Source organism: Polyodon spathula, chromosome 15, assembly GCF_017654505.1.
Source record: "Polyodon spathula isolate WHYD16114869_AA chromosome 15, ASM1765450v1, whole genome shotgun sequence".
NCBI classification, from domain to species: domain Eukaryota; kingdom Metazoa; phylum Chordata; class Actinopteri; order Acipenseriformes; family Polyodontidae; genus Polyodon; species Polyodon spathula.
The window spans coordinates 1939860-1964039 of NC_054548.1; the positions used below are offsets into that span (position 1 = coordinate 1939860).

A 24180-nucleotide genomic window follows, 5' to 3' on the forward strand; every position below is an offset into this window, starting at 1 on the left:
GTGACTTTAGGAAATACTGTTTTACTGTACTTTTACTCCAGTAATTTCTGTTTCCTGTAGCACATGATGGTGATGGAGGACATGCTAAAGGACTTCCTGCTGGGGGAGCACCTGCTTCTGGTTGGTAACCAGGTGAGGTCTGAGTCCTGTGTTATGGATACATTTCAGATACATTTTGTGCATGAGATATTCCAGAATAGTCACCTGACCTACTTAACAGCCACAATGTGCTGTTTAATATTTCTCTTTCATAGCCATATACATGCACCACAGAAACCTGAGGTTTCTGAAATTTTAAACAAACCTAGATTCACTTTTGGAAACAACAGCAGCTGTATAATTATTTCTTTGCTTTGGCAAGTGGTTACGGAAAACACAGTTTGTCATGCTCCCTGTAATAACTTACTCGATATAACTCTCAAAATGACACCATAAAAATGTGAAATATGAGTTGCATTAGCACAGATTATGCCTGTTACTGTTTCTTATAAGAAGTTTATTTTTAAAGCATGAATAATGATTGCAGTTCGAGTCAGATTTACATAATAATCTAATTTTACATTGAATCCAGGGGGCAAGGTTCTGCTATGATTTGATTTGCTGCATTATGAAAACCCATTACTGAGGGTTCCCTGGCAGGGTGAAAGTCAGCCCTTGTTGTGTCCTCTTTCCATGTATCAAGAGAATTGGATGGTGGGAATTTCACATTAAATCATACTGTCCTTTTTTTTTTCTTTTTTTTAATTTTGGTCCGAGCACCAAAACTACTGTTCCTGATTTATACATTAAAGCTCAGCTTCCAGGAATTTCATTCATATTTGCTTTTAGTCTTTAGTCTTTTTTTAAAAAGCTGTTGATTCATTTCCCCTGCAGGGCGTTGGGAAGAACAAGATAGTTGACAGATTTCTGCAGCTCATGAACAGGCCGAGGGAGTACCTGCAACTTCACAGGTATGTTGAGGTGTGACAAGCCTGCCTGGCTGTCACGTGTCCCACGGCTTTGTATTCATCACTGGTTTGTGTGACTTGAAGATGCATTCAATTTAAATTATATTCTCTTTCCAAGGTTAAACAACATTATTTTTGTTCATGGCAAATTGGGACACCTCTCATGGGAGGTGGAGATGGGGGTCACATTTCATAAAATCTACTCTTAAAAAACATCCAAGGGGGGTTATTAATAGCATCTGAATGTTATATAGGCCAGAGTGATCGTGGAAGGTTTCAAACACTAATTCCTTATTAGAACACTGTTCATTGTATATTTTTTAATGGCTCACTTTGCATTAAATGTCTTTGTGAAACAGGACAAGTAATTTACACAAATAATATTAGTATTAAAATCGCTCCCCAGATGCGTGTCTAAAAAGGATGTGGATGTTGATCTCCATTGATGTCAGTCAACCATATTGAATGAATGAAATTAACCATGTGTTAACTGCAATGATGAGACTTAAACTGAAGGTGGAACGGATTGCTAGTGCAGCCCACATACATAACACGTTCAACTTCTAAAATGTGTTTATATTATTATTTCAGCAATTCTTTATTAAATACATGTCTTTAAAATTTCACAAGCACAAATCTAAACTACACTAATAAGTAGTATATTGTACTTGGATACTAAACATGTACAAAATATTGTCAACACATACCTGTGCTTCAAAATGAAGTTTTGTAATTGCACAGAAAACAGGTTCTATTCAATTATTCTAAACGGTAGTGGATTTTTACATTGCTGACTGGAAGACATTTTTATATTCACTCTAAATCAGAGGGTTGAACATATTGCAGTACACTGTTTATCACTACGGGGGCATTAAGTATATTCCTTGATCCAGCACAGCAGTCACTCGGAAACGTTCCTCCCATGGTTAATGCAAAAAATACAGAAAGTCTTTTGACCGATTCATTAAAGGGCAGATAACAATCAAGGCCTATACAGCCATGGCTCTCACTTCAGCCATGACAGAAAATCAGCGAAAGTAATAGATTCTGCAGCAGGAGATTGAGAGGAATGGAAATGTCCTAATTGTTCTCTCAAAGGGACCTCTTCAATATATAAGGAATGGCTGCATAAAACAATTTATATGCACATGTTTCTATGAGGTCATGTGCTAAAAGGGTTAGGGCACCTTTTTTTGGACTGAAAAGTGTGTAATATTTCAGATTAAAATGTTATTGAATGTGTACTTTGCAGTCTGTGAAAGTACATTTGTATTCAGTTATTCTTGGTATTTTCCCAGTCACGGTTTGAAACACTGTTTAAATCTAGAAAATGTTTTGTCAGGCTCTGAACAAGTAAAGTGTACAGTAGATTGTGTACAAGGCGGTTGCCCGTACACACAGCAGTGTTGTGTATTCTTCCGGGGGTAAAACAGGGTTAAAACTTCCAGGAGATGATTAAGAGAACATGTTTTACTCCTCAAACCCATTCTCTGTGATCAGTACAGGACTGCATTCACCTAGTTTACTCCAGTTTTGTAAAAAATATTATTTTGAAAAATGGTCGATATTATTGCTTCCTTGTTTCTGTGTGGTACAGTATCACCAAGGAAACACAAACTGTAATTGGCAATTTTACATTTACACTGGGGACAGGCACACGAGTGAGAGCTACAATTTCAACTGGCTGTGAACAGAACGATACACAGTCCGATATCACAGCTCTGCAGAACACAGATGTGTTTAAAATGAATGCAGCTGCGTTCCTATGGGTCAGATTAAAGCTGCAGTGTTCCACAGATTTGTTAGGTGTACACTATGATACCATCCCTTCGTGTCTCTTTAATACATTCCAGTCTAATACAGTATGTTTAGTTTTAGCTGTAGGGGCACAAGCTAAAACATTTTTCCTCCATTGAAACCTGATGTCCATTACTTCACGCTGTCTTTCTAAAGGTTTGTAAAAGAATAAGCAGGGGTTCCTTTGTGCCAGATCGCACCAAATCCCCTAAAACAATAACTTATACATAACATGTACAATAAAAAAAAAACGCTTTCCTGAAAATGGTAAAGAAAGAAATTATTTAGTATAGGATTTATCACATGGCTCTGTCAGTGACATCATTGCAACTTATACCAGTGTACCATGGGGTATTAGATCTGTAGTTGCATACTGACCTTATGTTATAGAAACTGAAAATCTGCAGGTTCACAGTGGGGGTGGATTCTCTATTCCATATTCTCCAGACATCACTTGCAGACTGTAATGTGAAGGAAGCTATCATTGTGAATTAGTAAGTATAACATGTTTCTTTGAATTGCAGAGACACCACAGTGCAGACCCTCACTCTGCAGCCCTCTGTTCGGGATGGTATTATCATCTATGAGGATTCCCCACTGGTCAGTTTGAATTGTTCCTATTTACGTTGTTACTCATTTTTCAATCATGTTAAGCCTCCTCTGTTAAGCCCGGCTGATTGGGACACCTTCTCGGAGAGGAAGGTCCAGTGACAGTAGCAATCTGTCAGTACCTGCACTAGCATAGCCGTGTGTATTGGTTTAACATCAGGATTATATTCAATTGCAGGGTTTCAGTCATCTAATCATTAAGCTGGATGCTCCCCTAACCTGAGCATTGTAGGACTAAAATTTCGTTCTTCCTGAAAAGTTCCTTGACTAGCTTACTCAGGGCTCAACACCTGATCATTGCAACTATAGCCCACTATATGCTGAATTCATGTTTTTCAGTTCAATCTGATAACAGTATGGAAGCACCACAGCAGATGTTTAATAGATGTATTTCTCTCATGTCTTCTGATGTATTTTTCTCACAGCCTAGTCATTTGAAATGCTGGCTTCTTCCTTGACTCTTAAATCAGTAGGCAGATTAAACTGTTACGTTATTATTGATGTGATTAAAAGCTATACAGGGAAATCAGTAAGATATGATTGTTATCTTTAAAACAAACATACAGCAAGATCTGTTTGTTGCAACAGCTAGTTCATTCTTCACTGATACAGTATACAGGATGATATATATATATATATATATATATATATATATATATATATATATATATATATATATATATATATATAGGACATCATCTATGCATATGGAATGGAGAGGTTTGGGATTGAAAAAAGGAAGGAAAAAGTACAAACTATTCCTGGAAAGTCTTGACGGCAGCAGGAGACTGAACGCTTAGAGAAAGGAGACAGTTGAGGAAGCAATGGAAAAAAGTAGAACAAAGTCAGAAGGAGAGACTCAATCTGTTACAAAGGGTCATAAAAGATATGCAAAAAAGGAGAGGAAGGAGCTGCATGTGACATTCCTGGATTTGGCTAATGCATATGGTTCAGTGCCATATGAACTTCTTTGGGCAGCATCTAATTTTTTCAGCATACTGGTGACAATAACAAATCTAGTGAAAGCCTACTTTGGAGATTTACAATTTAGTTTTTCAACAGAATTCAGCACTACATGGCAATGCCTAGGAGTTGGAATAATAGCAGGATGTACCATTTCTCCACTGGCTTTTACCATGGCAATGGAAGTAATTATAAGGGCATCAAAATGGGTAGTGGGAGGAGAGCGCTTGGCTTCTGGAATGCGACTACCACCAATTCGAGCATACATGGATGACATGACAACAATGACTACAACAGTAGCCTGCACTAATCAGTTATTGGGCAAATTAACCAATAACATTGAATGGGCACGAATGCAATTCAAACCAACTAAATCAAGGAGCATCTCTATAATTAAAGGTAAAATAGTAGATAAAAGGTTCTACATTAATGGTGAGGCAATACCACCAGTGTCCGAGAAGCCAGTGAAAAGTCTAGGGAGATGGTACGACAAGGACACAGTTCGTGTGGGAGAAGTTAGACAACAAGCAGTGGAAGGGTTGAAGAGCATTGACAGCAGCGCTTTACCAGGCAAACTGAAACTCTGTTTTTTTCAGTTTGGTCTACTGCCAAGACTGCTGTGGCCACTGACTGTGTACGAGGTTTCCTTGACAACAGTTGAGAAGCTGGAAGCTTTAATCAGTTCATACGTCAGGAAATGATTGGGAGTTCCATGCTGCCTCAGCAGAGTGGGACTTTATGGTAAAGGAATACTGCAGCTACCAATCTCTACTCTAACCGAGGAGTTTAAGTGCGCCAAAGTCTGTCTGGAAATGACATTAGTAGATTCACATGACAAATGTGTAAGGGAGGCAGCACCTGTGTTGAAAACTGGAAGAAAATGGACGGCAAAGAAAGCTGTGGAAGATGCAAAGGCTGCCCTTCGAATCGGAGATATTATGGGGCAAGTTCAGCATGGAAAAGGAGGTTTTGGTCTCAGTTCAGCTCCTCTACATGGCACAAGGCAACCCTGGCTCAACGGAGGAAGCTGGTAGTCAATGAGGTGCAAAAGCAGGAGGAGAAGATCAGGTGTGTAAAAGCCGTTTCCCAGGCCAAGCAGGGAGAATGGGTGAGATGGGAGAGTGTGGAACAACGCAAGATCGACTGGCAAGACCTATGGACAATGGAACAGAGCAGGATCAGTTTCCTCATCAGATCAGCATATGATGTTCTCCCATCACCACAGAACCTAAATTTCTGGTTGGGTGAGGATCCCTCATGTCCTTTGTGTTCATTACCTGCAACATTAAGGCACATTTTGACAGGATGTAAGGTGGGTCTTAGCCAAGGACAGTTTACTTTGCGCCATGACCAGGTGCTACGATGTTTGACCTTAGCATTGTTAGAGACGTCGGGTTCAGTGGCCAAGAGTTGCATCGCACAGTGAAGAACTTATCTGAAGCAGCAGAAAGGAGCAGCAATAGCTGTGGTTGAACTGGAAAGATTCTGGATGGGGATCTCAAGCACAATAGAAAGAAAGCAATGCTGATGTACAGGTAAGTAAGCTGGGCTGAGCGGAGTGGGGGATGGAGGGGGGTGATGCTGGGACGCCAGAATCACTGTTGAGCTCTCTTGAGGTGTCGTGGGCTAGTCAATGAAACACCGAGGATGGAAGGTGCCCACCTGAAGACCCCAGAGATGTACCCTACTTAGCTCAATCCAGACGGTTGTCATGCTGATGCGCTGGGGAGACTGCACTGGGTTGATCCCTGGAGCCAGCATCGCAGCCGTTCTGTGTGCTGATGCGCTGGGAAGGCAAAATGAGCTGATCCCTGGAGCCAGCATTACACTTCAGCAGACAACAGAAGGATATCTACATCATCAGATGGAAAACAACACGAATGGATGGAGATGCAGATGGATCACACTAGTTTACTGCAAAGCACGTCTTAGTTGGTGCTTATCTTGGCGAGAGCCGAGTTCAAATCAGCATGATTTACGTTTTCACAGTTTGTTGTGTTACAACCTGAAATCTTGCATTTAAATGTTTTTTTCCCTTTGATTTACACAACCTACTCAACACTTTCAATATGTGGGGGGGGGGGGGGGTGTGTGTGAAAAAACAAATCAATTAAAGATAAAAACCTGAAAAGTTTTCATTAGATAAGTATTCAACCCCTTTGCTATGACACACCTAAATAAGTTCAGGTGCAACCAATAGCCTTCATACTTCACGCTATAAGTTAAATGTAGTCCATCTGTGTGCAATAAAAGTGGTTCAGATGATTTCAGATTAAGTACACCTGTCTCTGTAAGGTCCCACAGCTGGGTAATGCATTCAAAACAAAGATACTACCATGAAGACCAAGGAGCTTTCAAAACAACTCTGGGGTAGAGTTGTGGAAATGCAGAGATCAGGGGAGGGATATAAAAAGATTTCAAAGGCATTGAATATCCGTTGGAGCACAGTCAAGTTGATCATCAAGTGGAAGGTATATGGTACTACCCAGAATCTGCTTAGAGTAGACCATCCTCCCAAACTGAGCAGCCGGGTAAGAAGGGCATTGGTCAGAGAAGCCACCAAGAGGCCAATGACAACTCTGAAAGACCTACAGTGTTCCATGGCTGAGGTGGGAGAAACTGTCCATGTGTCAACAATAGCTGAGGCACTCCACAAATCTGGCCTGTATGGAAGAGCAGCAAGAAGGAAGACATTTCTGAAAAAGCCCATGTAAAATCCCGCTTGGAATTTGCAAAAAAGCATGTGGGAGAATCTGAAAAGATGTGGCAAAAGATTATGTTGTCCGTTGAAACAAAAAATGAACTATTTGGCCTAAATGCAAAGCGTTATGTCTGGTGCAAACTCAATACAGCACATCACCTAGGTAACACCATCCCTACTGTGAAGCAATGTGGTGGCAGCATCATGCTATGGGGTTGTGTTCAATTAGCATGGACTGCGAAGCTTGTCATGTGAGACAGCAAAATGGATGGAGCTAAATACAGGCAAATTGCTGCCAAAGGTGGTTCTACTAGGTATTGGCTGGGGGTGGGGGTGCAATCGCATTTTAATGCTTCAAGATTTCAGGTTGTAACACAACAAACTGTGGAAACGTCCAAGGGGGTGAATACTTACTTACTTACTGTCTGTATGTATATGTGTGTGTGTGTGGGTGTCTATATATATATATATAAACACAGAAATGTATGTAAATGATTTAAAATGTATAATAATCTATAACTTCCTGTTACATACTTACAGTTAATGTTTAATTGATTTATAGGTCAGCTGATGATTATAATGGACTTGTTCCATTGTAGGTGGCCTAAATTCCAGAATTACATACAAACCATTGATTTATTTCCCTTTAAGGCAGGTTTTTATTGAATTTCTGAACACTTGGGATTTGCTGAGGTCCTCAGTTATTTTGGGAAAGAGAATGTAATGTTTTTATGATAACATCTAAAAAAAACCCTCTTTAATGTGAGTCTGTGATTAGGAGAGGCGGGAGCGGTGTAATTAGATACAGTATTAAAGCCACATGCCAATTAAAGGTGCATGGCCCATGACAAACAGTTGTGCAGAATCATAAGTGAGACCGAACTTGTGTAAGTTTATTTTTTTTTTTGTATTTTTTTTTCTTACTTACATATGATGTGACCCTTGCAACCTAGTGACAGAGTGGGATGAAGGCTTCAAACACGGTGGCAGCTTGTGCATATATCAAGGGGCTGGGTATAGCTTGTTGATTTATTTCTTTATCATTGGAGTGCACTTCACCTTTAATTATAGCCATTTGTTAGAAGAGGGTCAGTAATGTGCTTGAGGTTCTATTTTTTGGAAAGGTCATCTTGGTATAGAATATCAGTTTCTTAACCCTCTTTTCCCAGGTGAAAGCAGTGAAGATGGGACACATCCTGGTTATAGATGAAGCTGACAAAGCCCCAACCAACGTCACCTGCATTTTAAAGACTTTGGTAGAGAGCGGAGAAATGATTCTTGCCGATGGAAGGAGAATTGTTGCAGGTAAGAAAACTGCAATAATCAATCTTGCCTTCCTTCAGCACTGTACAATTTAATAATTCTATTTGCTTATTTCACTATTTACTCACTTAGAATTGAGTGCGTTCTAGAGGTAGATTTGCAAAACTCACAAAATATACACCGTAGAATGCAATACAGAAATAAAAAAATAAGGTTTATGAAATGTGTTAAGAATAATCTCTCTATTCTCAATTAAGTTTCCAGTGGATAGAATAAAAATATATAAATAATAAAGGTATTACGAAATATATATTTTTAAATGTTTAGTACAATACATATTTAGAGTATACGTCTAGATAGAAGAATATATTAGAATTAAATTATCATGTGATTGATTGATTGATTGATCTGTATGTTTGAGATCCATGTTGTCCAGCTTTTCTTCCATGGAAGCCTCTGTCCTAACATGCAACAATTCTTGTGATAAAATCTGCCTTTTGAGAATGGAAGGGTTGTTATTGCAGATCCAGCCTTTGCCAGAGGCAGGCCAAATGCTATTGTGATCCACCCTGACTTCCGAATGCTTGTGCTGGCAAACAGACCTGGCTTTCCTTTCCTGGGGAATGATTTCTTTGGAGCATTAGGTACAGTATGTTGTGTTATTATTGATTTTTTAGATGTATTATCTTTTAGATGATTGAACTGAGATTAGACTGACAGGCAGCTGCTGAACATGAAGCCACAGCAATTATCCTTGCTGACTGACTATTTGCTGAAAATTGGATTTCTTATTTTGTACCTGCAACCTCCATAGCTTTTCATATTTCCTCCTAAAATCCCTTTCTGTGACAGCTGAAAAAAATATTCTTACAAATGTGTATTTCTGAATAGGGTCATAAAAGCTTTTTCCTTTTGAAATTAGAGAAATGTTTTCAGAGCACTGGAAGTACACGAATGCCCTGTGTGCTGTTGATGCACAGTGGGCCCCACTAAGACAAATAAGTGATAAGTGTCTGTCTGAACTGTATTGTGTCTAGAGGTAAACAGCAGGGATTTTAGATTGTATCTGCTACTGAGAAGTGGATAAAAACTGGAAAACCATGTATACATTTAACTTTGAAATATTGTGTCTTTACCTCCTCTAGGAGACATATTCAGCTGCCATGCAGTTGACAATCCCAAGCCACAGTCAGAACTTGCCATGCTAAAGCAGTATGGCCCAGATGTCCCAGATCCAGTGCTTCAGAAACTAGTAGCAGCGTTTGGAGAGCTGAGGGCGATGGCAGATCAGGGCACCATTACATACCCATACTCAACCAGAGAGGTTGTGAATATCGTCAGACACCTGCAGGTAGGAAGGCCCTTTTTTTGTATCTATAAACAAAAGCCAGAAAATCCCAAGCAATATACCGCTGCGGTAGTTCTGAATATGAAGCTGTGCACTTCAATAGAGATTGTTAATAATAAAGTCAGTCAGTTTGCATCACTGCCTATTTAATTACTTCCACCACCCCTTCTAAACTCTTGGGGGGGGGGGGGGGTTGGAGAGATGCATTTAGGTAATTTTAAGCCCCAAGTCGTGCAAATTCAGATCAGAAGCAAGTAGTCTGAGGCTGTCCTCTGTCTTATGCATTGCTGCGTTCAGGCAGAGAGCCCAGACAGCTGAAGATCTTGAATACAGCACTTTCTGCAGTTTGCTTCTGATCTGACTACATAGTGGGAGTGAAATGGCATTTCTGGCACATTTGTGTTTTTTTTTAATCTATTTTTTAAATTACAATTAGACAATAATCTAACCATGTTCTAACACTCCAGAAATTCAGTCTTTAGCATTTGATCTTTAAAATATACCCTGGTATTGCATGGGAAAAGTATAGGTGTGTATTTTAACACTATAATAAAAATACCTTTCTCTTTGTGGTGTGCCAGGAGCATTAATGTTGCCTCCAGTGTAATCCCAGTAAAAGCTCATTGTTGAGGTTCTGTTGAGCTGCTTCATAGCCAGACAGCAGTAGATGCTCCGAGATGGAGTAGTGTGATAGTGTTGAATTCATTAGAGAACTCATTAAAGCTGAAATTGATCTTGGGTTTTGTGAAATACAAGACAGGACTTCAGATCTCCATGCCAATTCTAAGATGTCATGTTCTTTCTGTGCCTGGCTGTTTAGGACCAGATGGATTGGATAAGAGTCTTTGGCAAGCTGTTTAATAAGTATATTCTTTTGTACCGTTGTGGCCAAATCGAATGAAACCTGCTGAATAATGTTACATTAACATATTGAATTACATACCGTTTTGTAGTTTTACAAACACTTAACAAAAAACTGCTACTGTTTTGGCTTTCGGTAGACTTGTGTGGTATCATTTTATAGCTTCTATGATTACATGATGAAATAAAATATCTAAAATTATGTTCATATATATATATATATATATATATATATATAGCATTGTTATTATTTTCTTTTTAAATACAAAAGTTTGAGTACACTTGCTGGAAACTAGGTTTTTTTTCATAATTGACAATGTTTTACATTGTATACGTTTCTGTAAATACTGGAAAATGAAAACACATGTTACTATATACAAAACAAAACATAAGGCGTATCAAAGCAGTGTTCAAGAAAATTGAAAATTGTCTCTAAATCTTGGATTCCTCAAAATAGCCACCCTTTACCTTAATAACAGCCTCACAAACACGAGGCATTCGGTTAACAAGTTTCAACAGGAAATCACCTTCCCAGCTCTTCTGCAGCAATTCCCAGAGATGTAGGGCACTTGTGGGTAGCTTTGCTTTGACTCTTCTGTCCAGTTTGTCCCATACAAGTTCTATGGGATTGAGGTCTGGAGACTGGGCAGGTCAGGTGATTAGATTGAGTTGTCCTTCACTTTCCTTCTTCGCCAGATAGTTGTTGCACAACTTAGAGGTGTGTTTCATGTCATTATCTTGCTGAAGAATGAAGGACTGCCCAACTAGCCATAATCCTGATGGAATGGCATGCCTCTGAAGTATGCTATGATAGCCATGCTGGTTGAGCTTGCCATGGACTTAGTAAAGATCACCAACTCTGTCACCAGCAAAGCAACCCCAGACCATGACACTGCCTCCTTCATGCTTGACAGTGGGAACAACACATGCAGAACTCATGCGCTCACCCTCTCTGCGTCTTACAAATACTCGGCGGTTGGACCCAAATATTTCAAATTTTGACTCATCGGTCGATAAGACCGACTTCCACTCCTCAAACGTCCAGTTTCTGTGTTTTTTGGCCCAGGCAAGTCTCTTCCTCTTATTCTGCATTTTTAACAATGGTTTCAGCAATTCTTCCAGTTAGGCCAGCTTCACGCAATCTCCTCTGAACAGTTGATGTTGAAACATCTGTACTTCTAGTAGCATTTAGCTGAGCTTGTATTTCAGGGGCAGTTAATCGCCGGTTTCTCAGACTTGTGACTTGAATGAACTTGTTCTCTGATTGTGAGGTCACCCTTGGCCTGCCTGACCTTGTTTGGTCTTCATGAGTGCCAGTTTCTTCAAATTGTTTGATGTTCTTGGCCACAGCAGTTACAGACACTCACTTATGATTATCAGCTTATATAAGTACATGTATCATAAAATGAAATATTAAGTGTTTATAGACAAGTTTATACAGTTAAAAGCACAGATAATCATGAAAAACTTGGTTTCAAGCAGTTGTACTCAAACTTTTAACTGGTACTGTATGTCTCAATCCTAAAATTCTAGGTGATGCAAAACTATAATGTAATAATTGTTGTAATGTTGAAATGGCCCTAGATTCAGTAATCTAGGTTAATACATTGTATTTGGTTAAAAGGAGAAACTGTTTTAGCACACAGCTTGGTAGTGTAGTGTAGTCAAGACAGCCATAAAAGGTCACAGGCACTGAGCTGCTGAAACCAAACTTCATTATTGATTGTGCACAGCAGTATCCTGGAGTCTGAGAGTCACAACATTAAGCAGCAGTAAGACAGGGGAATAAGCAGCCCAGCAACAGATCAATATACAAGAACCTAATGTACTAATATAGCTTGTCTAGCCCTCTGTTCGTCTGTTTTAGCCGTCAGTGGGAGATCATTGATTTCTGGGGTTTATTCCCAAGATAGTGGATGCCAGTCTTGACAAAATTGATTAATGGCAGCGTGCATTGAGAAGTGTTTAGGTCACTTGAAGTTGATGGATTTGTAGATCAGTTTGAAAATAATAAATGCAAACAAAGGCAGTACTGTGAGACTTCAGGATACTTAAATGAAACTGTATTTTAAGAGGCAAAGTCATTGTTTGATTGGATCAACATCAGTAGTGGCTCCTGACAAGTGGGGAGTCTAAATATATTGTTTGTGTGTTTATATATATATATATATATATATATATATATATATATATATATATATATATATATATATAATATTTATATATATATACTCAATGAAATGCTGCATATTTCAAATGGTACTTAATGGTATTTAATAAGTAATATCATACAGTAATATAGTATAGGCAAGCAACAGACTAACAAAAGCATTGTGGGCTTATTTGATTGATGAATCCTGAGTGATGTCATTTGTAGAAAAAATATTTCTACAACCCATGTAAGATTTTTTAAATCACTGTAACGCACAGAAATGATGAAGAGCCAGTTTGAAAAACCAAACGGTGAATACTCGCAGTCAACTATTTAGTTTTTTCATACCACGAGCAATTAAAAAGACAATTTTGTTTTGGTCCTCCCTGTGGAAGAAGGTCCAGTTTAGGCTTTGAATGACCTTTATTCTTACTTTTTATTCTTATTTTTTCCTCAACATGCATTTCCTGACACATCAGGAAAATCCTTACCAAACAGTAGCCAAACTCTTAATCAAGTAACACTCAAAATCTGAGCTTTTGCCATGATGAAAAAGGGGATGGCCATGGCATAAATTAACAGTTACAAAAATATTTAAATTAAGAAATGCCAGTGAATGGCTTAATGAACACTGGATAAGTGGTATGTAAGGCTAAGGTGCCATTAGGTAATCAAATTTGTTGTTAGTATCAATTTAGTAAGCAGTTTTCCAGTTATGTTTAAAAATGTAAGTGTGTCAGACAGATGGACAAATGTACAAACAGACAGACACTCCCATACATCCCCAGAATGAAATGTTCTTAACAGTGCCGAATAGTATTTCTAGCAAGCTTCCTCACCGTTGGAAAAGTGGTTTCCAGATGTAATGAATGGTGTCCATACACCTGCCTCCACTCTTATCACCGTTGAACAAGATTACACACCCGTGAGGGGATAAGAAGTTACTGTGGCAACCACTAGAAAGCAGAAAATCCCCCAGCGGATTGTAACAAACAAGGGCTTTGTCGTTCTGGGTTCCCACCTTACCGGAAGTGCACTTTTCTGTTTATCACCATCTTGTAGGGCTTCTCAAAGCATGGGGAAAACATAGCAGTTGATTTTTAACAAAATATTTTCAGTAATGAATAATAAAGAGAAATGCCCCAAATGAAACAACATTAAGCATGTTATCTACTGTTCTAGCATGAAGAGAAGGGAAGATGAGCAGCATTGTGAAATCGGAGATGGTAAAACATATACGGACAGATTTTATAGGTCATCTAAGAATATCATAAAACTTGTCAATTAATATAAGCGACCTCCTTTAACAAAATTAGTCATATGGTCTCAATTTTAAAGTAGGTCATGTTTTAATCTTAAGAAATAAGGTATTATAAATCTAATCGAACATTGGACATGGCCTCAGCAAATAAAAATGAAGCATGTCAGGCGATTATTTACCAGAACTCCCGCTAGTATAAATAAAAAGCCTAATTTCTGTGCTTTAAAGAAGCAGCGTTAATGTGCTTTAATTAGAAAAGTAAACAGAAAGCTGTAGTGGAGTGTTGGTGTGCTGAGAGAGACTCTGCAGCTCCATGGTAAATACAGTGAAATCCTAGAAATAAACACAGGTCTCCTCCCTGAATTTCTCACCCTGCATCTCCACAGTTTAACACATAATAGTTGTCCTGATTGTCCCGGGTTGCGCAGGTCTGTACCTCACATTTCAGAGCTCCTGTTAAAGATTCAGTTTTACCCGAAACTAAAACAACAAAAATCACCACTGTGTCTTACTGTTAGACCACTGGTAACAGCAGCCATTTTAAAAGTGTGGGCAATAAGTCCCCAGAATGGGATTATATCAGCCAAAAAATAACTATTTTAAAACAACACAACTAGGTATGGGTGAATTGTGTACTGTGTAAAACATCTTAAGAAGTACTGCACTTTTATAGACCTGGAACTTTTCTGGTTGCCTATAGATTGCTTAAAGTTCCCATCTGTTTTTATTTAAAACCCAACACCCTTGCACACAGACTTGATTGATGTTTGATCGCCCAAATATCCTTGGGAAGATGATGGGTAAAATAAGTATGGAAGTGGGACTTACAAATCATGCAGTTAGTGCAATTGCAGGACAAATCCTCTCCAGTGCTAGGCTAGAAAATTGACAGGTCATATCTATATGTATAACATAAAAATGAATCCTCAATATAAAGAAACTGAAACTGGACTGGGGCTTATATTAAAAAAAAAAAGAAAAAAAAAAAAGGTTGCTTGCTGCATCAGGTATAAAATATATACCCACAAACTAATAGGTCTTTATCTTGTTGTATTTATTTATTTATTTATTTATTTTACAGACATTTCCAGACGAAGGACTTGCAAACGTGGTGCGCAATGTGTTTGACTTTGATTCCTACAACAAGGAAATGCGTGAGATTCTCACCAGCACCCTGCACAAACATGGAATCCCGATCGGAGCCAAGCCAACCAGCGTGCATCTGGCCAAGGAGTAAGGCTATTGGACACTTTGACACTAACAGTTATCATTTACATACTGTACACACTGCTGCTAATTCCATTACAAGTTACCTTACACACTTCGCATGGGGCTTATTCCTTCTCCATCTCTGGTGTGTTGTATGTGTTTAAACATCATGCCAGATATAGTGCTATTGTTTCTAAAGGATTGATAGCGAGGGGAGTGGGAGGGGCTTGCCTAGTAAAAGCTCAGCTGTGTGGATTGCAGAGTGAGTCATGCAGGCAGGAGCTTGTTGGTTAGAAACCTGTTTGTGCCAAGTTGATCTTGGCTCGGGATCCTCTTGGAGCGATGAGTTGGATTTTGTGCTTCCATGAGTTAGGGAGCAGAATTGCTTTGGGATAGTTAGCTTAACACAGGTGAAAAGAGGTGATTGGCTTGATAGTAGGAACGGAGGTCCTTCTAAGTGGGTTGCAGCCGTGAAGCAACTTTCAAATTGGTTAGAAATGGGGGACCAATTGCTTTTTTTTTTAAATCAAGCCTTTTGAAATAATGGTATGTGGTACAATGCATATCTTTAAACACACACTGTGCCATAAACTGGGAAAGGTGGTTCTTGACTGATTCTGTTTAAACTGGGGCAAGTAAATAATATGTATCAGAACGTTTTAATTTGAACATGAAATGGACAGCACCCTTGGTGGTTACGTTAAAGACTGAAGCTTGATTAACAAGTGTCATTGTTACTTCCTCAGTCTAGGGTGTGTATAGCAGTGGTTGGTATACAGGGTAAGTACATGTGTGCACACTTTCTTTTTGTAAACCCACACTGCTCTGTCCTGCGGGCCTCTGCTGTTTGACTGAAATTAATTTGGCATTTTAGCTAAATGACACCCTTCCCCATACTGGTCTCTCTGATGTTACCAGGATAGCCCACTAACACATGGGGAGGGAGAGGCTGGTCGAGTGGGCTAAGACCTGTGAACAAAATGAACCAAGATCTTAAGTCTTGAAAGGTGCTTTTTTGTATTGTTTTTTTTATTTATTTTTTTAACCTGAAAGGTTTTATTTCCCACTTAAGGGTGTCTTGAAATGCCATCTGCTAGTAATAGCAATGACCTCCCTATCTTCACAGAACAGCCTGTCATGCTCGATTGCTTTGGAGAGCAAGTCCTTCCATCACTTCCATCACCTGATTGTTTTAAAGCTTGCTGTTGCTGGTATGCTTAGACTTGTACCCCACTGTAATTTAGTGTACAGCAGTGGCCAGCTACAACCCTTTCAGCCCTAACTTATGTTTCTTGATTACTTTGCAGCCCTAGTTAGCTATTCTTAAATTATTTTATTACCCGTACGCAGCTGTTTTCATTTTTTCTGTATTGAATATATATTTTTAATTTAATGCATTTGCCTTCTGATGCACCCGGTTCAAAAATCTAAATACCATGAGACACTGTCCAAAAATTTTAACCTAACCTATAATTTTTTTTAACAAATTGCACAGTAATAACCAGCTGAAACAATGTAGTTTAGCTAGTTCACCTTTTAACTGTGCTTATACAGCTGTGACATACAGACCCAGATTAGCAGTTCAGTTTGTTTTCCCTTGTATTGTATTTTTAATGAAGAGGAAGGAGCCCCTTTTATGTTTAGAGGTGTATTAACTCTGCATATACTGTACATTTTTTAAATAAAGGAAAATATTTGTTTCTTCAGTCTTGTGTTTTTCTTTATGACCGTGAAATTTGGCAAGCCATTCTATTGAAATATGGCCATTTTGGGATAAACAGGACTGTTGGCACATAAACTTTATCTTAATAGCAGGGGAAGAAACAAGTATTTTCCTAGCTAAACAAAAGGGGTTTATTTCACAGAAACCACACATTTAAAACCACACACACACACACACACACACACACACACACATTTTAGATCCAATTTTCAGATATCAGTGCCTACAGAATCCTTGTTATTTCTTATTCTCAAAGCCAGGTGATATAAAGCATGTCAAAATGTTCTAAGAGCAGCAGAATGTCAAATCTGACAGGAAGCTGATTTTCTATTTATAGCAAGTCTAGTTACACAGTAGTTGGACGAAGATACGTAGACATACTTCTATTCTGAAAGAGGCACAAAGCAAATCACGGCAGAGCTGACAGACTGCTGAGAAATCACAAATGCTGTGCCAGAGAGGGGCTGAATATATAGAATGTGTGTTTATAAATAGTATATGGAGAGTGAAACTAATTTAATATATAAATGCTGTTATAGATCATGGAAGACAGCAGGCACTTGCTGAGCAAAGTAAGCTCCCTGCTGCTGGCCAGTACAATGCAGCGGGTCTGTGTGGTAGAGCATGTGATAGAGCAACAAATTTCACCTATTCTTTTAAGAAAATGCTTCTAGTGGTTTATCTGTACGGACGCCAGACAGCCCCTATATGTTTTAGTATTTTTTTGACATCTTTTGTTTTTTTTTGTAATTGAAAGGATTTGATCTGAGTCATTATTTACAGTAGAAATCCAGTATTTGCTTTATTTATGCTTTCTTTAAAGCACAGGTAATAAGCTAACGTCTGAAAGCGGCTCACCTTTTAGGTATAAAGCACTAGGGACAAGCAGTTTGAGTTGCTTTGTGAAAACAGATTCAGATTTATTCCAATAAGATGTGTGCTGACCTGGAATAAACAAAGGATGAAACAACCCTCCACTTTGCTGTGCATCTCTGGAGAAGAGCTTAAAAGAGAGGGCGCAGTCAATCTTGAGGGCCTGTTTCATTGATGAAACTATTGAACACAATTTTTGTTCCTGGGTAGTAAGTGTTATTTCCTAATTGCTTATGCCTCAAAAGTATAGGAAATGGCTATTATTCCCCACAAACTTTGCTTTTGTGACCAGGACAGTGCTATTTCAAAATATCACTATTTCCAATGGGAAAATGGGCAAATGTATTTCTTTTCATTCACATAAAGTCAGAAAAAAACAACATATGAATCCAAATTAACACGTATTTATACTAAAGTAATACAAAAATGACTGCAAAAGATTTAGAAGTAAATACAATATAATCGTAAATCTCGAAAAACTACTCACTTCTAAATCTTTTGTAGTCATTTTTGTATTACGTTGTGTGATACCCTGCCGTTACGGACTGCAAGATGAGATGAGGTTAAAAACTCTAAAATGGAATGCAGACGAGCCCGGTTCTTTTGCATTGTGGTTAAGACTGTCACTTACGGTGCGCATCGTTACAGGTTCATACCCAGGTTCCATCCAGTTACAATTACAAATAACACCTAGCACAACAAAGAAAACAACCTATCTCATAAACTGTTAAACATTTACCCATCAGTTTATCAGATGCGTTTATACTAATAATTGCAGTACTTCTGCAGTTTACTTTTAAATGATAGAAAATTTGATGTATACCAAAGAGGTATTTTACCAGGAGTGAAATTCCACCTCCAAGTGTGAACAGGATCAGAGTCAGTCTTAGTTACGGTCTTTCTGACAACCAGCAATATCTGCTGAACACATGAAGCAGTGCTATTAAGATATGTCAAGCAGAGTTTATGTAAGTATTTATAGAGAGCTGTCATAAAGTGATGCATCCGCCTATAACTAACCTAGCTTACTGTAAAGAGTGTAATGCTGTGTTAATTTAGGGGAACTTTACAGAAAATGTTGCAGCCTTGCAATACAAAACCAATCTGATTGGAACCCTTTAATTTAGACTGTGTTAGAACTTCGTAAAAAGCTGTATCCTGGATATAACTCCTACCACAGCCACTGGAGGATCCAGGGTAAAAGGGATTAACACTTCAAGTGTCACACTCAAACTAAAAGATAAGGTTGTACAACTGAAGTACTGCAACTCTTCATGTGTACTGTACTGTAAGACCCAGTGATTTCTGCAAGAGGAAGCCTAGCAATTAGCTTCAGTACATAACTTCAGCAACGTATAGCTGATTTAAATTCCGGACAAACAGACGTGATTTGGTGAATTTCTGAAGATGTGACTGTTTGGCAGGTTGCCATTGCCCGAATGCAGACTCACTGGCTACTGGACGACAAACCAGTCTGGAAACCCACGCCAGAAGCTGCTGTGCCCCACTGAGACTCGCCAGACAGACATCAAGGTTGTACTGCACTGCTTGCACTTTATTTACAAGTTCTGCTAACCGCTCGATCCTGACTTCTCTTCTTTGGTTTTTAATGTTCCTGTTAATGAAAATAAACATGTCATGTACTGAATGTGTCTGATAATAAAAACCTTATCAAAATCAAATAATTTGACCTAGGTTGTAATGAAATTACCATTGTTGCTGGTATGTTATGTTTCACTGAACTTGTTTTTCTCCTGAAGACTACATCTTTTTCTTTGTTTCTCCAACAGGGTCCAGTGTTTTTAAGAGTCCAGGGATACCCGTTGGAACGACACGAGGCGCGAGCCCTGAGCTTCACTGAAGAGCAGGCACACTGGCAGATCCCCATGAACGAAGTGAATATCGTCTGTGATGTAACCACAGCCACAGGTAAACCGGCCCCTAGAACCAGCTCCACGGTCCCTCGCGATTACACTTCGGCAGTTTTTTACTGGCTTAATCTTATGTGAAACCAGGCGCTCATTCTGCGCTGTCCCGTTTGTTTCCCTGTGTAAGTAGCTTCCATTGTCATTGAATTGCCCTTTCCATTTCCATTGCTATGAAATGGTGCTTTCTATCATTCTGAGTGGCTCTGGGGTATGCTGCTCTAGCAGTGAGTAATTATAATTACATCTACATGTAAATCTGCTGTAACCTGGCTTTGAGCTTATAATACCAAAGCATTAGAGCACCCGAACCCAGGACGGCTCAGAAGGATTACATTGATAGTAAGGGAAACAGTGAAATAACAAATAAAAAACAGCTAAAATGCTAATTTCAATGTGTATAAATACATTTTCAAAAAAGTTCATTGCCATGACAGTAGATCAACCAACCCATTGTATTTTCTTTGAACAGACACTATTTATGTGGCTACCTGCAACCCAGTCTCCTTGTACGCTATGCATGTGAGTGGAGACACTGTACAGTGTATGGACCTATACGATGTCTTCCCCAGGACTATCAGCGGTGTCTGGCAACCGTTCGTAAAAGTAGCGGCTCTTGGGGGTCCCCTTCAGGGCCAAGTTGTGTTGCACGAGGAACAGGTATGAAAACTAAATATGCGTTTCGAATTTATAGCAGCCTAGCCAATAACAAACCTTTATGCACAGAGTTCATATGGGAAATAGCTACTTTAGGTCTTTCCATCTCATCATGACCTCTTCTATGTTATCACAGCTTGCCAGTATCCTGTATACGGTAAACTGCTTTCTCCCTTCCATTGTGATCTGAGCTGACCTGAAATCCTCCATGTATTCGTGTAATATCTGTTAAGGTTAAAGTTAGGATTACCGATGTGTTAGCTTGGTAAATTGCCTCTCTTGGGTTTAGCGTGCTCCAGATGTTAAACTGAGAAATAGAAAGTCCTGCTGATAGAGGGACATAGTGACAAATCAGTGGGTCAATAGAAGTGGGCTTCTTTGTGTAATATTAAAGACAATAGTTTTTACACTTTTATTCCACTTGGCTGATTTTCTCTTTTCCTTTAGCACAGTTGTTTCACTGCTTGAGTAACAAAACAGTGGCATTATCCCCACTTTGAAGCAAAGTTGGCAATATTTAGCTTACAAAAGCTAATATGATATTGCAGAAAGAAGACGTTTACAGTCTTGTATCTGTTTCATAGCACTTTGAATTAGTTTGCCTAATAAGGCACTGAAAAATACAATAAAGTTGAAAGAGCTGTCAGAATAGCAGCTGCTACAAATTAGATCAGACCACAGTGTTTAGGAAAATGAAACTTTGCAGTTTCTAAAAATACCACTTTAAGAAAAGAAAAGAAAAAAAAAAGTAAGTTGACTTATTACATCTGTCCAAGGCATGGAATTCCAGACACCAGGACTAGGTCATCCAAGGGTCGCCCTTCTCCCAGTCAAGTACAAACAAACAGAACTGGAATGCAGAGGCTCTCATCCCGAAAGACTTGCCAAAACTACCCAGGGTTTATTTAGGAGTGACGCAAACTTTCTATTAATAAACACAGACAGCGTGCACCATCTATCATTCAGGGCATAAGGAAACCATTACCAACAAAAGGGGTGGGTTCCCATGGGTTGTTTCACATTTCTTGTAAAAGTAAACTTAATATTTGGTAGATAAATAATAACTTGAAGACAGCTTAATGCAGATTTCAGGCCTCAAATTTCATCTGTGGTAGTTGAAGATTATGGCGTTGGCTTAGGACAAGAATAACTATGGTGATCAGCCCTCATTTTCTTTTAGGACAGTTTCTATTCCAGATGCAGTAGTAATTATTTGCCCAGACCAATGCAATTTCCACAGAAGGCTTTTGCTGTCCATTTTAACACAATTTTCAACTTGCTATGTGTCTGTGTGGCAGTAGAAAGGCGTAGCCTTTTATGTTTTCATAGCCTGGCATTACTTCACCTACTATTAAGGCACTACATAGCACAGTGATTCATTTTTGAGCTTCTAGTACCTTTCATGCCTAGATGCCTGGATCCACCTCTGGTCCTCAGTGAAAACATTTCAGTGCTCCCACCCCAGTCCCAAGTGGACAATAGCCAAAATGATTCAACACAATCAGTCTCTGATTGAGTAGCAGATGGTGTTTAGATCAGGATTGACTTGTGCTGTGAGGTAAAGCTCTTATGGCACCAATCGCTCACCGTTCATGAACACTGTACACAACAAACACGTTACTATAATTATAGGAAGGGTCTTAAAGATCACTGCCTTTCATTTTACAATAAAAAAAGTCTAACCGTGGTCTGTGGAGACAGGTGGTAGGAAGGGTTTAACGTGTGTGTTTAATACAGGACTGGCTGTATTTATCTACGTTAAAGACAGACGTTCATAATCACATTTTAGGGTAAGATATGGCTCTAACCCTCCGTGGTATGGACAGATGGGTTCATCTAACTTCAAGAACACGAATCTGTTCATTTTACAGTTGAGGAAAGCATGTAATATGTCCTATTGTATTTTCTGTATTCTTTCTTAATTTATTTTTTACAAAACAAGACAAATGCAACATCTGTTATTTTTTAAACCTCTCTTTTTGCCGTTTATTTCCATTGTTTCTCAGCAGTTTACTTCTCTTTGGAAAATTCCCAAGTTTGTGTTTCTTTGCTGTTCCAGAGCAATGCTGTCTTGCACTTGGATGTGACGAGCGGAGCTGTGCGCCGAATCATCCTGTCTGCGGAGGGTCAGGAGACCCCTAAGAACCCATCATCCTGGTGGAGCAACAAGCAAGACCAGGTGAAAGAGTAGAGAGGGCAGGATAGCTGCCGTCTATCTTATCCACTTGTATGGAATGGTTCTCCATTGTTATAGAAGGGTCTCTCTTACAATATAACCCTCTTGCATCACTCTCATTGCACAATAATGGGTAAATCTGACAGCCTCGAAGTTGTGGTTAAACATTAATAATAAAATGTGAATGTCGGTTGCTTCTTGTGCTCATCCTTATATACTCTAGTGTGCAAAGCTACAGTTCTTGGAAATGTATGATACTGGCTCTGTGACTGAACAGCTCCGGTTTCTTTCTTTCAAACAGGGTGCTTTCAAAATGTGCCGAGAGTTTTCACAGAAGAACTGGCTTGTCTTCTACAAAGAGAATCAGTAAGAGTCCAGTATTGCTACTCACTTCAGCTTCAGAGGCACTAAGCAGGCTCCCTATATAAGAATGGGTCTTGTTGTTTTTTGTCAGGAACCACCTCGATGTGCTGGACGTGTTAGAAGGCAGAGCTCACACTATCTCCCTGCCAATCAACCTCAAGTCCGTCTTCCTGGTGGCTGAAGACCGCTGGCTGCTCGTGGAAAGCAAAACCAACCAGTAGGTTCACATTGTTTTTAATAGAGCAGTTTCAGCCCCACAAGATCTATGGCGTGATAAATTTAACACACCATCATTTGCAGAGGTGAAGAAGGCCTGGGTTGTCTTAGACTACTGTAACATTGTTAGGTTAGCATACACAAGTAATAAAGAATGGCATTAAACATTGCTACAAGAAGTGAGTCCACATATTGTAGAGCATGGTCATTTGTTATGAGTTTATTTTCTGCATTTTGTGGACTTAAGCCTGTCTTTGCATGGTACTGAAACCGATAATACTTTATTTCTGATCGTATAGCATGAAAAGAAAGAATACAGTCAGATAGGGATGCTCTCGTTTGTGAAATAAAAAGTAACCCCCTCCATTCCTTACTAGGAAGTTCCTGCTCACTAAGCCGATGCACATGGGAGCAGAGGACACTGGGGTCTGCCAACTTCATCCAATCACTGAGGATCCCGTCAGCACTGGTTTCGGAACGACATCAGGTATGAATGATGTTGCAACATCATAGACCTGAGTGCTTTCCACTGTTCCGCTACAGAACAGCCACGTTTTCCCCATTTGGCTCACTTAAAGCAGATACTGTGCTGTACGTAAGTGAGCCAAGAAGGCTTTTTAAATGCTGGAGATATTGTTGTATCCATTAGTGTTGCACTGTAATGGCTGCTTGAGTACTATGTGAAAAGGCTTCTCCAGTAGGCTTGACAATAGTTGACAAACACCCTGCATGTTTTCTTTTTTTTTGCTTTTTATTTTCTGGCAGCATGTTATCTCTCTGTGGTGTACAGCCACCTGGTGCAAGAAAAGCAATACTATCTAAACTGGAGCCAGCAGCAGCACAGCTGTACATGAGCCAAGGGAAAATAAAAGAAAAAGGCTGAGCTTGGAATGCTTAATGATCTTTGAGTCTTGTCAGTCAATTTTAATAGAGGGTGTTTGGCAGCTGCTGTGTATGTAACTGTGTTGTTCCTCATGTGGTTTAATTGTGTTGTTCCACATTCTTTATTACATATTTAAAAGACCCATTACCCTCATATTGAAAATGCCAACCCTATACAGTTTGTTCTTCCTTTACAATGTACAAGTACACAAGCACATGTCCTCTCTATATACATTCTAGTGCTTCAGTTTGGG

The 24180-nt window shown here is 39.1% G+C and overlaps 1 protein-coding gene across 2 annotated transcripts in view; it reads left to right on the forward strand.

Moving 5' to 3' along the window:
• LOC121327839 (von Willebrand factor A domain-containing protein 8-like) overlaps positions 1-24180 on the forward strand; it is a 103433-nt gene that overhangs the window by 42316 nt on the left and 36937 nt on the right. Inside the window, exons 20-33 of one of the 2 annotated variants that reach the window (XM_041272087.1) lie at positions 61-132; positions 874-950; positions 3269-3344; positions 8187-8322; positions 8805-8924; positions 9426-9631; positions 14984-15135; positions 19132-19240; positions 19498-19636; positions 20105-20292; positions 22349-22468; positions 22767-22831; positions 22920-23045; positions 23422-23531. In XM_041272087.1, coding sequence (XP_041128021.1) covers positions 61-132; positions 874-950; positions 3269-3344; positions 8187-8322; positions 8805-8924; positions 9426-9631; positions 14984-15135; positions 19132-19240; positions 19498-19636; positions 20105-20292; positions 22349-22468; positions 22767-22831; positions 22920-23045; positions 23422-23531 — 1696 coding nt within the window. The remainder of the gene's footprint in view (positions 1-60; positions 133-873; positions 951-3268; positions 3345-8186; positions 8323-8804; positions 8925-9425; positions 9632-14983; positions 15136-19131; positions 19241-19497; positions 19637-20104; positions 20293-22348; positions 22469-22766; positions 22832-22919; positions 23046-23421; positions 23532-24180) is intronic. The other variant, XM_041272088.1, reaches the window with a different exon arrangement.